The following is an 11,443-nucleotide window of genomic DNA, read 5'->3' as shown; positions in this document are numbered from 1 at the left end:
GAAGGTTCGTAAGAGAGAAAAGGAAACTGTGGAGACTGAGGCCCAGCTCCTTTGCAGACTGCACCGATGCTGAACTTAGCAAAGCAGGGAAGCGGACGGCGATGTCCTATGAGGCCGGAGGCGTCTGCACTGGAAACAAGAAGGGACTCTTCTCCCTTCCGCCAGTTAAGGAAAAGTAAAGGGACGCCAATTACATAACATCACGCACATGATTTCTCTTGGAAATAGCTGTATATTGCTGGGTCTACATTTAACCTAGGCGTAAAACAGACTAACGATTGGATTTTAACCTGTGCTACACGAGGCTTTTTCAACTCCGTTCTCCAAGCTGAGCTCCGCTAAAGCAAGAGACCCGAGTAACCCGAGTACTGCCTTGACTGCACCCTTTCACCTTCCAGCTCGGAAACAACGGGGGCAGCTGAGCGAGAACTACCCATGCGGGAAGGTGCGCGGAGCCCTTCTGTGGGGCTGCAGTTTATCTCGGGTCAGCATCCTAGCGCACAGCTCCTCTTTCGTTCAACCTAGGGAGAGGGACTCGGCTCCCCCATCCGCCTCCTTGTTTGTCCTTGGAGAAAACTAAGCCTCTCTTGTATCTCAGGAAATACACAGAAATGGGGGGGGGGGGGGGGAGTTCCAACGACAGAAAAACGACAGTCCCTCCCACAACGCAGACTCGCTGTTTAAAAAAGAAAAGGGGGGAGGGAGGAAAGAGGGGGACCCCAATGTCACCTCCTCCTCCGTCCTTCTGCGCTCAGTGACATGCCAATGACTCACCCGTTATAGCTCAACTTGGGCTGCGGAGAAAAGGATGGGGGCTCGTGCTTTTAAAAGCGCCGAGGAATTCCTGACAGAACGACCCGAGTTTTTGCAGCAGCCGCCTCCTTTGTAAGGCCGCTCTCTCCCGGTCCCGTTCAGGACAAGGGTGCAATTGCGTCAGCGGGATCGGGCTGTACCCGCCGATCGCAGCGTGGGGATGTCGCTGCCACCGCTCTGCCCTCCCCCGTCTTTCCTGAGGCAGAGATGCCAATCCTCCTGCAGAGATCTGCCCTACTACTGGGCCCTAACTTTGGCTATCTCAGCCTAATGGCTCCTGCCCAAACTCTGAGAACGAGTTGGACCGCTTGCCATATTTCATGTGAGAAATGGGCACAGTTTCTTGGAGGAAAAAACCACCCTAGAAAATACACTACAATTCCCAGATCTTTTTTGACCATGTCGGGAAGTGCCCGGTCCCGCCTGAGAAGCCCACCACTGCACAGGAGCTCCGCACGAGCATGTTGTCACCTCGCCTCCCGTTTCACCATATCGTATCGCGGAAGATTCTGCAGCATATTGTGCATTACAAACGGGATCTGTAGGATTCGCGGGGATGTGATAATTAATTCAGCGAGGATGATGCTTAATATGGACTGGCCCGAAAGAAACGAGGTCTAAAAGGAATATGTGTGTGAAGGGGAGGGGGAAGGGAGAAGGGGGAGATGTTTAAAGTGTTTGAACGATAAGGCAAATGTTCAAAAGCTACATTACATTTGCTTCCCGACCTCAAGAGCAGCTTGAAGCTTGGCATATGCTGCAGTCCCTTACTCACCACCGAATCTAACTGGTAAAGCTCGTCCCGACTTAGTAAAGGAAAAGGCTCTGCTCTGCACCACTAGCTCTTCCACCGCACCCGAGAACTTGACCTTGGCACAACTCTTTCTCCAGCCGGTATCACGACAGACTCTGCCACTGCTCCAGTAAGGCTTAGGCTCCAGCCTCCCAGGGAGCGACCCCCACTCGCGTCTTCCCCCACCCCGGTCCCCGCAAAGGCATCCCCGTACCCTCTCTTTAGCCGAACCCTCGCGTCTGTGGACTACTTGGTGCTCTGCAAACTGGAGAGCGACAGCCCATGGCACTTATCCACGCAGAGCTATAGAGCTGGCACGGGTCCAGCCTCTCCCGGTGTGCCATCCCCACACAGCACTGCAGCTTTGGTCATATGAGCAGAAATGATGAGAAAAGCACTTTTTAATCTTTTCGCACTTGCTTCCCTGTTCAAACAGTTGCAGGATGGCTATGACTGACGTGCTCAGCGCTGAGGATATCAAGAAGGCTGTGGGAGCCTTTTCAGGTGAGTGCGCTTTTTTTTTTCCTCCTCTTTTCCCCCCTTTCGTCTCTTCAGCTTAGGATAGCAGTGCATTTATTCAAGCTCGGGGAAGATTAGAGGATCCGGCTAGACAAAATATCGAATGAGGATGTGTTTTCAGAAGTGCAGTGAAAGCCTGACAGGTTTATCAAGTACAGGGCTGCATCCTCAGCAAAGTTGCCCTGCACGTTATGGAGGTGAAATATTTACTTTAAAGGAAGGCAAGCAGTAACTGCGGACAGACTTTGCTTCTACCGAGAGGATACTTTCAAAGGGAACAAAACCCTCGGCGAACCAGGGTGGATTATAGCTCGATGCGGGATAGGGAAGTCAGCCGTGGATGTCGGCAGCTTCCCACTCACCCCCGAAATTCAGTTTCAGGTATTACAGAACTGCTGTTTCTCGTCTCAAGGAGATAACAAACCGCTCTTTTCTCACTTCCTATGCGGAATCCCCGGGTGGGCTTTGCTTTTCAGGATGGAGCAGAAGGCAACAGTAGAGCAAGCGGATGCACTGCTCGACTGCAGAAGCTTTCTGCAGGACGAATGGCTGCAGCGGTCCATACTTCCCTCTCAGACTCCTCCGGGTTTCAGATATTCCCTACCCCTCTAATTCATCGCGACCCCTAAACTGACAGCAAACCCTCTTCGTGCTTACAGAGATTCAGGCAGTTAAGGTTGCTCTCAAAGAAACGCCAGAAATCGTGCTCCGGGACGCACGTTATCTCCCCCCTCCCCCCAAACTACCTGGCTGATCGCACCACCCAGGAGAGGAGCCTCCTTCTGTCCTGCTCTGTGCGATGACCTTCCCAAACAGACAGAAGCCCAAAACCCGCTGAGCCCGACTAAACTCAGCAGCCGGAGAGTCGAAGGGACCAACAAACTGCTTTGCTCGATCCGGCAGCTGCTTTTCCCATTAGCTTCCATTGTTCTAGGGCCATCTCCAAGTCCCGGAGCAGATGCAATTAGCAGCAACTAATGACAGATCTCAGTCAAGCAGATCCCGAAAGACAGCCTCCTTAATTTTATGTAATAGGAAAAGCTGCGGCGGGAATAAGGATGCATGGGGAAGGAAAAAAAAAAAAGTCCACAGCACGTTTTGGAGGTCACTGTATTGGATTTCTAATCCCCGCCTTTCTAATCCACACCACAGTCGTTAGGCTACATGGGTGGGACAAAGGCGGGTGCGGTTAAAGGACAGGAGAGGTGGAGCAGGTAAACTCATTTATCTCGGCTCCGATTACAAGGGCTCTGGGGTTTTTTTTTCCCTCCCCGGCGATCGTGCCTCACAAGGTCTTGCAGGCAGCATACAGTACAGCGCTCCCTTGCAGAGTCTGATCTTACAAACCACGATTGCACATACCTTTAGCGGCCGAAATGCAACGCTAATTTCTAGTAAGTCTTCAGGAAAAACGAAACAGAACCGAAATAGCCATGTGCTCCGAAACACTTCTCGTCAATGCTAGGCTCCATGGTTGAGCAAGAGCGGTTTTTTTTCCCAGGGCTGGAAATGTCAAAAAGTGACAGCAATCTAATAGTCAGAGAGTCCGCTCTCAGATGACTGTTTTAGCGTAAAACTTAGCAAAAAAAGGGTTAAAGGCACAGAAATGAGACCAAGCAGATTAGATTCCAGCTCCCAACTCTATCACAGACTTCCTGTGTGACCTTGGGCAAGTCCCCATCCCTCTGTAGCTCAGCTCTTGATCTGCAAAACGGAGACACTGCCCCTCTCCCCCTTTGTTTATTTCAGTTAGTGTCTGTGAAGCACGGACGATTACAGTGCGTACATCTAGCTCCTACCACAGCTGGGCTCGACTGTGCCTCCCAGGGTAGGACACGCAGCAGTATGGAAGAAAACCACCGGTATGTGTTGGTGCATGTTTTAATGATTTTTCTAAGCAGTTCTCTGGCTTTTCATCTCCTATAGCGGCTGAATCTTTTAACTACAAGAAGTTTTTCGAGATGGTAGGATTGAAAAAGAAGAGCCCAGAAGATGTGAAGAAGGTTTTCCATATTCTTGATAAAGATCGAAGTGGCTTCATTGAAGAGGAAGAATTAAAGTAAGTAAAGACAGGTCCTTTCTCAAATAACCTCGCCTTAAGAGTCTAATTTCCTGGTTGTTTTTTTTTACAAGACTCTAGATAATAGCATACAATTCAATCTCTTGACTAGTATTTGTGTGCAATAATGAGTTGTTTGCTGATTCTATGATCTAAAGTGTGTTGGAGGTAGCTAGTTGTAACTTTTATTGCAAGATCCCTGAAACACATGAATGATCTTACATCTTACAGATAGTTCTTCAGTCAAATGCAGTTTCAGAGTAAAGCGCTCCTCCTGAATGTTGAAGAAGGTCAACAACAGAAGATACAACCCCGGATTCCAATTCACATATCAAATCAGTGGTACAAATAAATACGAAGTGAAACTGTTCTGGAAAAAAACTTTCCTTTTTTCCGTGCCTCCTCTTTAGGTTTGTACTGAAGGGCTTTACCCCAGATGGAAGAGACCTATCAGACAAAGAAACGAAGGCTCTTCTGGCTGCTGGAGATAAGGACGGTGATGGTAAAATTGGCGCTGATGGTATGTGATTACAGGAGTAAACTTTGACAGTAACAATCGAATATTACTCTTACATATAAGAATTGAAGCAATCTAGGAATCACTGGGGGCTGTGACCTTCTGAAGGGCACAATTTGGATTTAATGAAATGCCAAGTCCTGCTACACTTGCCGTACCTTTCTTGCAGGCTTTAGGCGAAACAGAAGCCGAGTTCTGACGCTAGAGGGGGTAAGAGTTTACAGAAACCGAGATGTAGTTAAGGCACGCTACAGCACAGGACTGAGGACCGATCCAGACACTACTTCAATTAGTTTAATTTTTCTGTTGATTTCAGTGGAGTGAGGATCAGGACACAGAGTTCAAAGACCCAGGCTTGACTATAAAACTTAGAAAAGAGAAAGAAAAAAAGCTGAGGACCAGCATTTCTGCTTGATGATTAGTAAATAGGAAAGTAATGCATGACTTAGCAAAGCAATGCTCTTAAAATTCGAAGTACAGCCAGTCTGCTACAGAATTTCTATACAATAACTGTCTATCCAGCTTTTGCTAGTGTTTATGTGGGTCTTCACAGCTAAGAAAGCTTGTCACTCCCTTTTACTAAATATGAGAACTACAAGAAAAGAACAACTTTTCCTCTCACAGCATTGCTTAAAAAATTACTGCTGTTTTCTATTCCCCCTTGGGATGAATCAAATTAGCCCACACACAAAATTTCTCCTTTTTCCTCTTTCTGTACCCCTGAGACACACTGGAAGAGACATGAAGAGATGCATTTATGAATTAAATCTTTCCTCATTGCAGGAGATAGTAGCAGAAGTTTGTAGCCAGAGTACTAAATCACCTAGACAGCAGGGAATTGCTAAGTTTTCACCATATTGATATGCCATATGATAGGTTGAAATCTAAAAAATATCTAAAAACCCTCATAACTCTCTGTGTTACCTGATCTCTGGGATTTGTAAAAAATGTTGTCTCAAAAAAAAAAAAAAGGCAATTAGAAAAGGAATAAAAAGCAAAATACTGTTAACTAACATAGTCTTCTAATTTAGAAGCTGAAAAAATGACACACAAAATCAGTCACTGACATATTAGTCAGGTGATATATTAGCTAAACTGCCTGTTCATAGCACACTGGCATATCAGTGACTATGACCCTATTTCTAGACTAAAGCCTCTTAATTTCTCAGATCATTATTATATTACGGTTGCAGAGAAGCAATTGTGAAGCATCTAGGGGAAGTTCCTGCTAAACTTTAGCAGCACTACTGAACCCAATGAGTATGTCATTATTTGAAATTTCATATGCTTTATTATATGGGTCCTCCTTATTCCTATTAAAATCAGTGGCAGTGGTACTAAAATCAGTGGGCAAGATTTTCAGAAGAAAACTTGATTGATGTAAGTAAGCTTACAGCTGATCCACTAACCTCACATCAGATACATTTTCAGTTATTGCCAGAAGGCTGCAAAACAAAAGCAGTATAAACTAGAATAAAAGAACTATATTGCAGAATGATTTTGGCTTAGACAAGAGAATACAGCATTAACTTTTTTATTTAAGATTGACCGTAACTTTTTTTTTCAAGTTGAAACAATGCCTGAAAGCCAGTACATTGTAATAAAGCAATATGAAACACCTCTTCTCCTTATCTCTTTCTTCTGCAACTTTTACCCTTCCTTGACTTTGAACTGGAATTACTCTGAATCGATACTCGATAATGAGAAGAGAATGAAGGGCTTTTTTCTTTTGCTTCTTCTGGCCATATCCCTACTGTACAACATTTATCGGTTTCTTTTCCATTTCTTAAATTTGACTCCAACAGCAAATAGTTACACCGGAAAGGCTTGAAATACATGCAAAGTTAACAGCTGGGACTGTGGCCAAAGGATGAGGATGACAGATACTTTCCAGCTTTTCCTTTGGTTCATAAATCCAATTCCAGATTATAACTGCCTATGTAAATAAAATGTAAAGTGACGAATGTACTTCACATTCATATTCAGTATTGCAATGCTGTATTTCTGTTGCAAACCATTTGTTTGTTTCCTTGTAACTGAATTGTCAGGCATCACTTTTACCCCTTGTTTCAAACATCAGCTTCGTACATCACTAAATAATCACAAACATGTAGCCTTTCACAGGGGTTAATGTTAATTCACTAGATGGCCCTTGAATGCTGTCGCTCAGGAGCCCGTAGCAGCTGTAAGAACCGATCTTCATGGATTTTTAACACCACAGAGCCATCTTTCTTAGATGTATCATCACAAACGTTAATCCCAACCTAATCAGCCTTTTTCCAGTTAGGGTCTCACATTACAAATTTTCTCTTAGGTCTTCTGCTTTAAACCTTTATCATTCCTGCAAGACTGTTCAGGTCAGAAATAGTTTCACCAGTTTACCTCTTGTCCAATCAAGATTTGTAATTTGTGGCTGAACTGCCAGTTTCAAACAATTGAAAACTTGCAGCCTGTTCATGCAAGACATAATAATTTTCTGTGTGATGTCAAGCCCCCTCCATCTTCCACTGATGTGAACAAAAGATGACGAATCTGAAAAAAATTGCAGGTCAAGGCCAAGTTACCTAATAAAACTACAAACATTAGCTTCCAGATTGGATTGGGAAGTGATGCTGAAGCAGCTCTGTCAGCTTCAGGAGAACATTTATAAGAAAGAGGAGAAAAGAAAATGAAGATTTCTGCTCACAATGTTTTTTTAATCTATTTTGTGTATTAGCACTGGACATGCACATCATGCCTTTCAGTTTCTTGATATTAGTAGACTTGAGAAAGTACATAGAGAATTTTCAAAGATCATGCACTGTAGACAGAATAAATCCAAATTTTTATCCCAGTAAGTCAAAGTCTTTTCCTTGATACAGCTCAACTTCTGCAATTATTTTAAAATGTTTCAATTATTTTCTGTAAATGTTGTAAAAATGAGACGTCAAGCATTCAAAATTACAACTGGTAAGTCATGACCTTGCCACAGGTAAAAGTCATAACAAAAAAGAAAAAATCTTTTGGAAGTCCTCCTTTTCTTATCCCTCTTTGTGCTCCTGTACCTTCTAAAATAAACTACTGTAAGCCATTACTTATGAAGTTTCCTAAACAGATTTGCTATTGTACAGATAATGTAAAAAACACAATCTGATGAGAGAAATCATTAGCCTACAACATGTTCTCTGTAATTATATCTGTCATTTCAGTAAAATACTATAGGGTATGCATTAGGCTGGTATATACTACTAAACTATACTGAACACAGTGAAACAATCCTCTCCTTTGAAATCAGAGCTTTGACACAAGACAGCTAGTAAATTATTTTACATGACAAAATAGTCTAAATCCTTGTAATTTAAAACTATCATTTGTGCAAAGAAAGATAGAACTTTATTTTGTTTGGAAGGAGAATTACAACTGGAAAAGAGGAGGTAGTCAATCACAAGGATTCTCTCACTAACAGGCCAGTCAGAGGCAATAAACATTTATAAGAATGACCAACAGGCAGGGGCCAATATACAGTGCCTTATCTCAGAAATTTTGCATATATGAATACACTTTGTAACAATGCCTCCACAAGCCACCTGTGGTTGGGCTAACCTTCATATGAAAATAAATAGTGAACTAGTGTACAAGACTATTCAACTGGAACATCTTTGAAATATTTTAAGTATATTGAAAATCCTGGAAAAAGTATAAAGCATACAGCAGTTATTCATGAAGGAGTATTTTATCAGAATAGCTATCAGAAAGTACCCGTGAAATATAATGCCATTAAGTGATAATATCACTATGATAATGTATTATAGAAAATATTTGGCTGCAAGTCTGAATAACCTTTTCCAAATATATTCCATAGATACAAATTATTATAAAAAGGATTTAATTTAGCTGTAGCCAGTATGACAACTTGTTCTAACAGAATATGCATAGTTAGTTTTCCCTCTTGGAAAGGTTTCATCCATTGCAGTTCATGTTTCTCTCTGCAGGATTTATTCACACAGTGATTTAATAATCATAGCCCTTTTCCTTGTCTGCCCAGAATAGCCTGGGTTTCTATCACAAGCACTTTATATTATCTCTTAAATTCAGTTTGCAACACTTTCGATCTATGTACCCACCGTGTACAGGATTTATACACGTTTTGTGTTAAGTAATCTGCATGACTAATCCTAATTTGGATTTACATCTTTCAAAATGATGGATAAATTTGGATTTAATTTAAACTCTCTGACACTTTTATTTCTCAGTCTGGTTTGTCAGCATTTGGCAACATGTTTTTTGGACACATCATCAAAAATGCTCTCTGTTTGCACACACCAGTTAGTAAAGATTTCACTTGTTTAGAGTTTAGCATTTTTCAACGAAACATTAGAATGTTCTTTAAAAATGCCTGATTTTCATCTTCTATCTTTTTTAGTTGCAAGACATTACTCTTCATTATGTCAAACTTCAATAATTTTCTCTTGAGCCTTTACAGATGACTGCCTCCCCTATTTGTCATTTTCCTCTCAGCTCATTATGTTAAACCCATAAACCACTCTCTCTGTATACCCTCTAATCCCTTTATCATTTTTGTTGCCCTATCTTGGGATTCCCTCCAGTCTGTCATTTTTAATGCTCTGAGGCACACACAACTGTGCAAGGTATTCTCATGTGTAACTGCTCCAAGGTTAGATGGAGTTAGGAATTATAACCTCCTTGGGTAATACAGTATTCAGAGTGCAGTATGCCAGGCAGCTATTCACCAGGATACAAATGTGCCTTTTCCATGCGTTATCACCCTGCTGAAAGGCATTATATATACCAAAGCATAAAATAACCCCAAACTGCAGATAGATACATTTATGTAAATATTATGGATGTAACACTAATAAAAGCCACAGGGTAAAATCCTGGCCCTCTGAGATTACAGGAATTTTTCTTGTTATCAACAATGTGGTCAAGATTGCTATGTAGGTTGGTGCCAGCCTTCTGGTTTTGTAATCTGTCATTTTCAGTCAATTTGCCATTACAAAATTGAGTTTAAATGTAATATATTTATAATATAGGGACATGAATACTCTGAAAGACTCATTAATAGTCTCTTTGCCAAACTCTGATATAAAGGAAATTTATCTCACTGCAAAATTAAATTTCTAGTTCTTGCCTTCATCCCATTGAGATTTACAAAGGAATAACAGGGAACTAATCAAGTTCTTCAGATGAATAGCGGTGGACAGTCTTGACAGTCTGGCATGTATAGCATTTCTCCCTTACCCTCAGAAAATCCTTTCATTTCACTGTAAGATTTCCCAAGTCATACTTTCCCTTTAATTAACTGGGATTTCTTTGTTCTTCTGTTATTGTGATGTTTCTGCTACACCAGTGACTCTGTAATCATTGTAATATGCTTCCTCCTTCTTTACTTTTTCTTTTTTTAATATTTTTAAAAAATTTTTCCCCTCTCCAGAATTTGCAACTATGGTGGCTGAATCATAAAGGCTTTGACCAATGCAAACCTTTCACCCATCCTTCACTGCCCAATTCCAACCACCTCCTGCCGACCGCTTTGGCTCCTGTTCTATTTATTTATGTTATTTTATACTCCAGCTCTGTTCTCTGCAATCCTGCAACTCTGTAATTGTGCTGAAAGACACTGTTAAAATAATAAAGGTCACATCAATCTGGGCTTTATTCTCTCTCACTATAACTTGTTTCTTATTTCATGTAGGCTTGGCACACGCTGAGAGAAAATTTTACTCTTTTTTGCTGACATCCCTGCTGCTTTATCCTTAGCTAGGGTAAAGTGGGAACAAACTTAAAAAATTATTTGGGATAAAACATGCATATAATGAGTCATTCAGTCCAAGTTCTGAACTGTGGCAAAACTGACAGCATTATTTTTAAGCCATCCCTGCTAAATGGATGCATACTCATAGCCTGGAAAATCTCTAGTGATGGCAATTACCCAACTTCATTTGGCAGTTTGTTCATTCGACTTAATCAGTGTTATAGCTAAAAAGTATTTCCTAATATTTAACCTACATCTCCCCTGCTGCATTTTGGTGATCAGTAAATTGATCCTTGTCTGTATCATTTGTTAAATTTGCCTGGTGCAGGGGGATTTTTGGATAAAAGGTTTGACAGGAATATCAGCTAGTGCCAATCATGCATGGAGATAACTTCGTAAACTATTAAAAAGCGGTCACTTCTGAAACACAGGATATGTTTACTAGCAATGTTACACAACTATCTAGGACAGGAAGAACCGCATACTCACAAGAAACAACAGTATGAATTTCAGGAAAGGGGACACCAAGATTCAGGTGTGATGCTGCTGTTGACACTCCCACTGTTAAAATAGTATATCGAAAAATCCCATCAAAAAACATTTCTTCTAAAACTTCACCAGAGAAGTGAATGTCTTTTTTTGAGTTACATATAGGAAACTGAGACTCAAGCTAAGGAAATGACCAGCCAACAGTAAGCCTATGACAGAGCCAAGAGGTAAACACTTGTTTCCCAAATCCTGTTCAGTAACTTTGGCACCAAGCTCATGCTTTTTATCTTTTTTTTTTTTTTTTTTTAAAGCAAAGATTAAAGCGGGGGGAGGAATCCTTTTAGGCAACATCTTCCCCACATCTTGACAGAACATTGATTACTACTGCAATAAAAAGGAAGGATATTTGCCATTTCTGGATTCCAAACTATTCCCTGCAGCAATAATACCTTATTCCATTCAGATTTATTATCACTAATTTAGTATAAACAAAAAGAT

The 11,443-nt window shown here is 41.5% G+C and overlaps 1 protein-coding gene across 1 annotated transcript; it reads left to right on the top strand.

The window, feature by feature from the left end:
- The first annotated feature begins 2,034 nt into the window (after nt 1-2,034).
- PVALB (parvalbumin) lies at nt 2,035-10,435 on the top strand. The gene is made up of 4 exons (XM_050905911.1): nt 2,035-2,110; nt 4,052-4,184; nt 4,595-4,704; nt 10,136-10,435. The coding sequence occupies exons 1-4, from the start codon at nt 2,050-2,052 to the stop codon at nt 10,162-10,164; spliced, it is 333 nt and encodes a 110-aa protein (XP_050761868.1). The 5' UTR covers nt 2,035-2,049; the 3' UTR covers nt 10,165-10,435.
- The last annotated feature ends 1,008 nt before the right edge of the window (nt 10,436-11,443 follow it).

Source organism: Gymnogyps californianus, chromosome 1, assembly GCF_018139145.2.
Source record: "Gymnogyps californianus isolate 813 chromosome 1, ASM1813914v2, whole genome shotgun sequence".
Classification (NCBI taxonomy): domain Eukaryota; kingdom Metazoa; phylum Chordata; class Aves; order Accipitriformes; family Cathartidae; genus Gymnogyps; species Gymnogyps californianus.
This window is presented reverse-complemented; position numbering and strand designations above follow the sequence as displayed.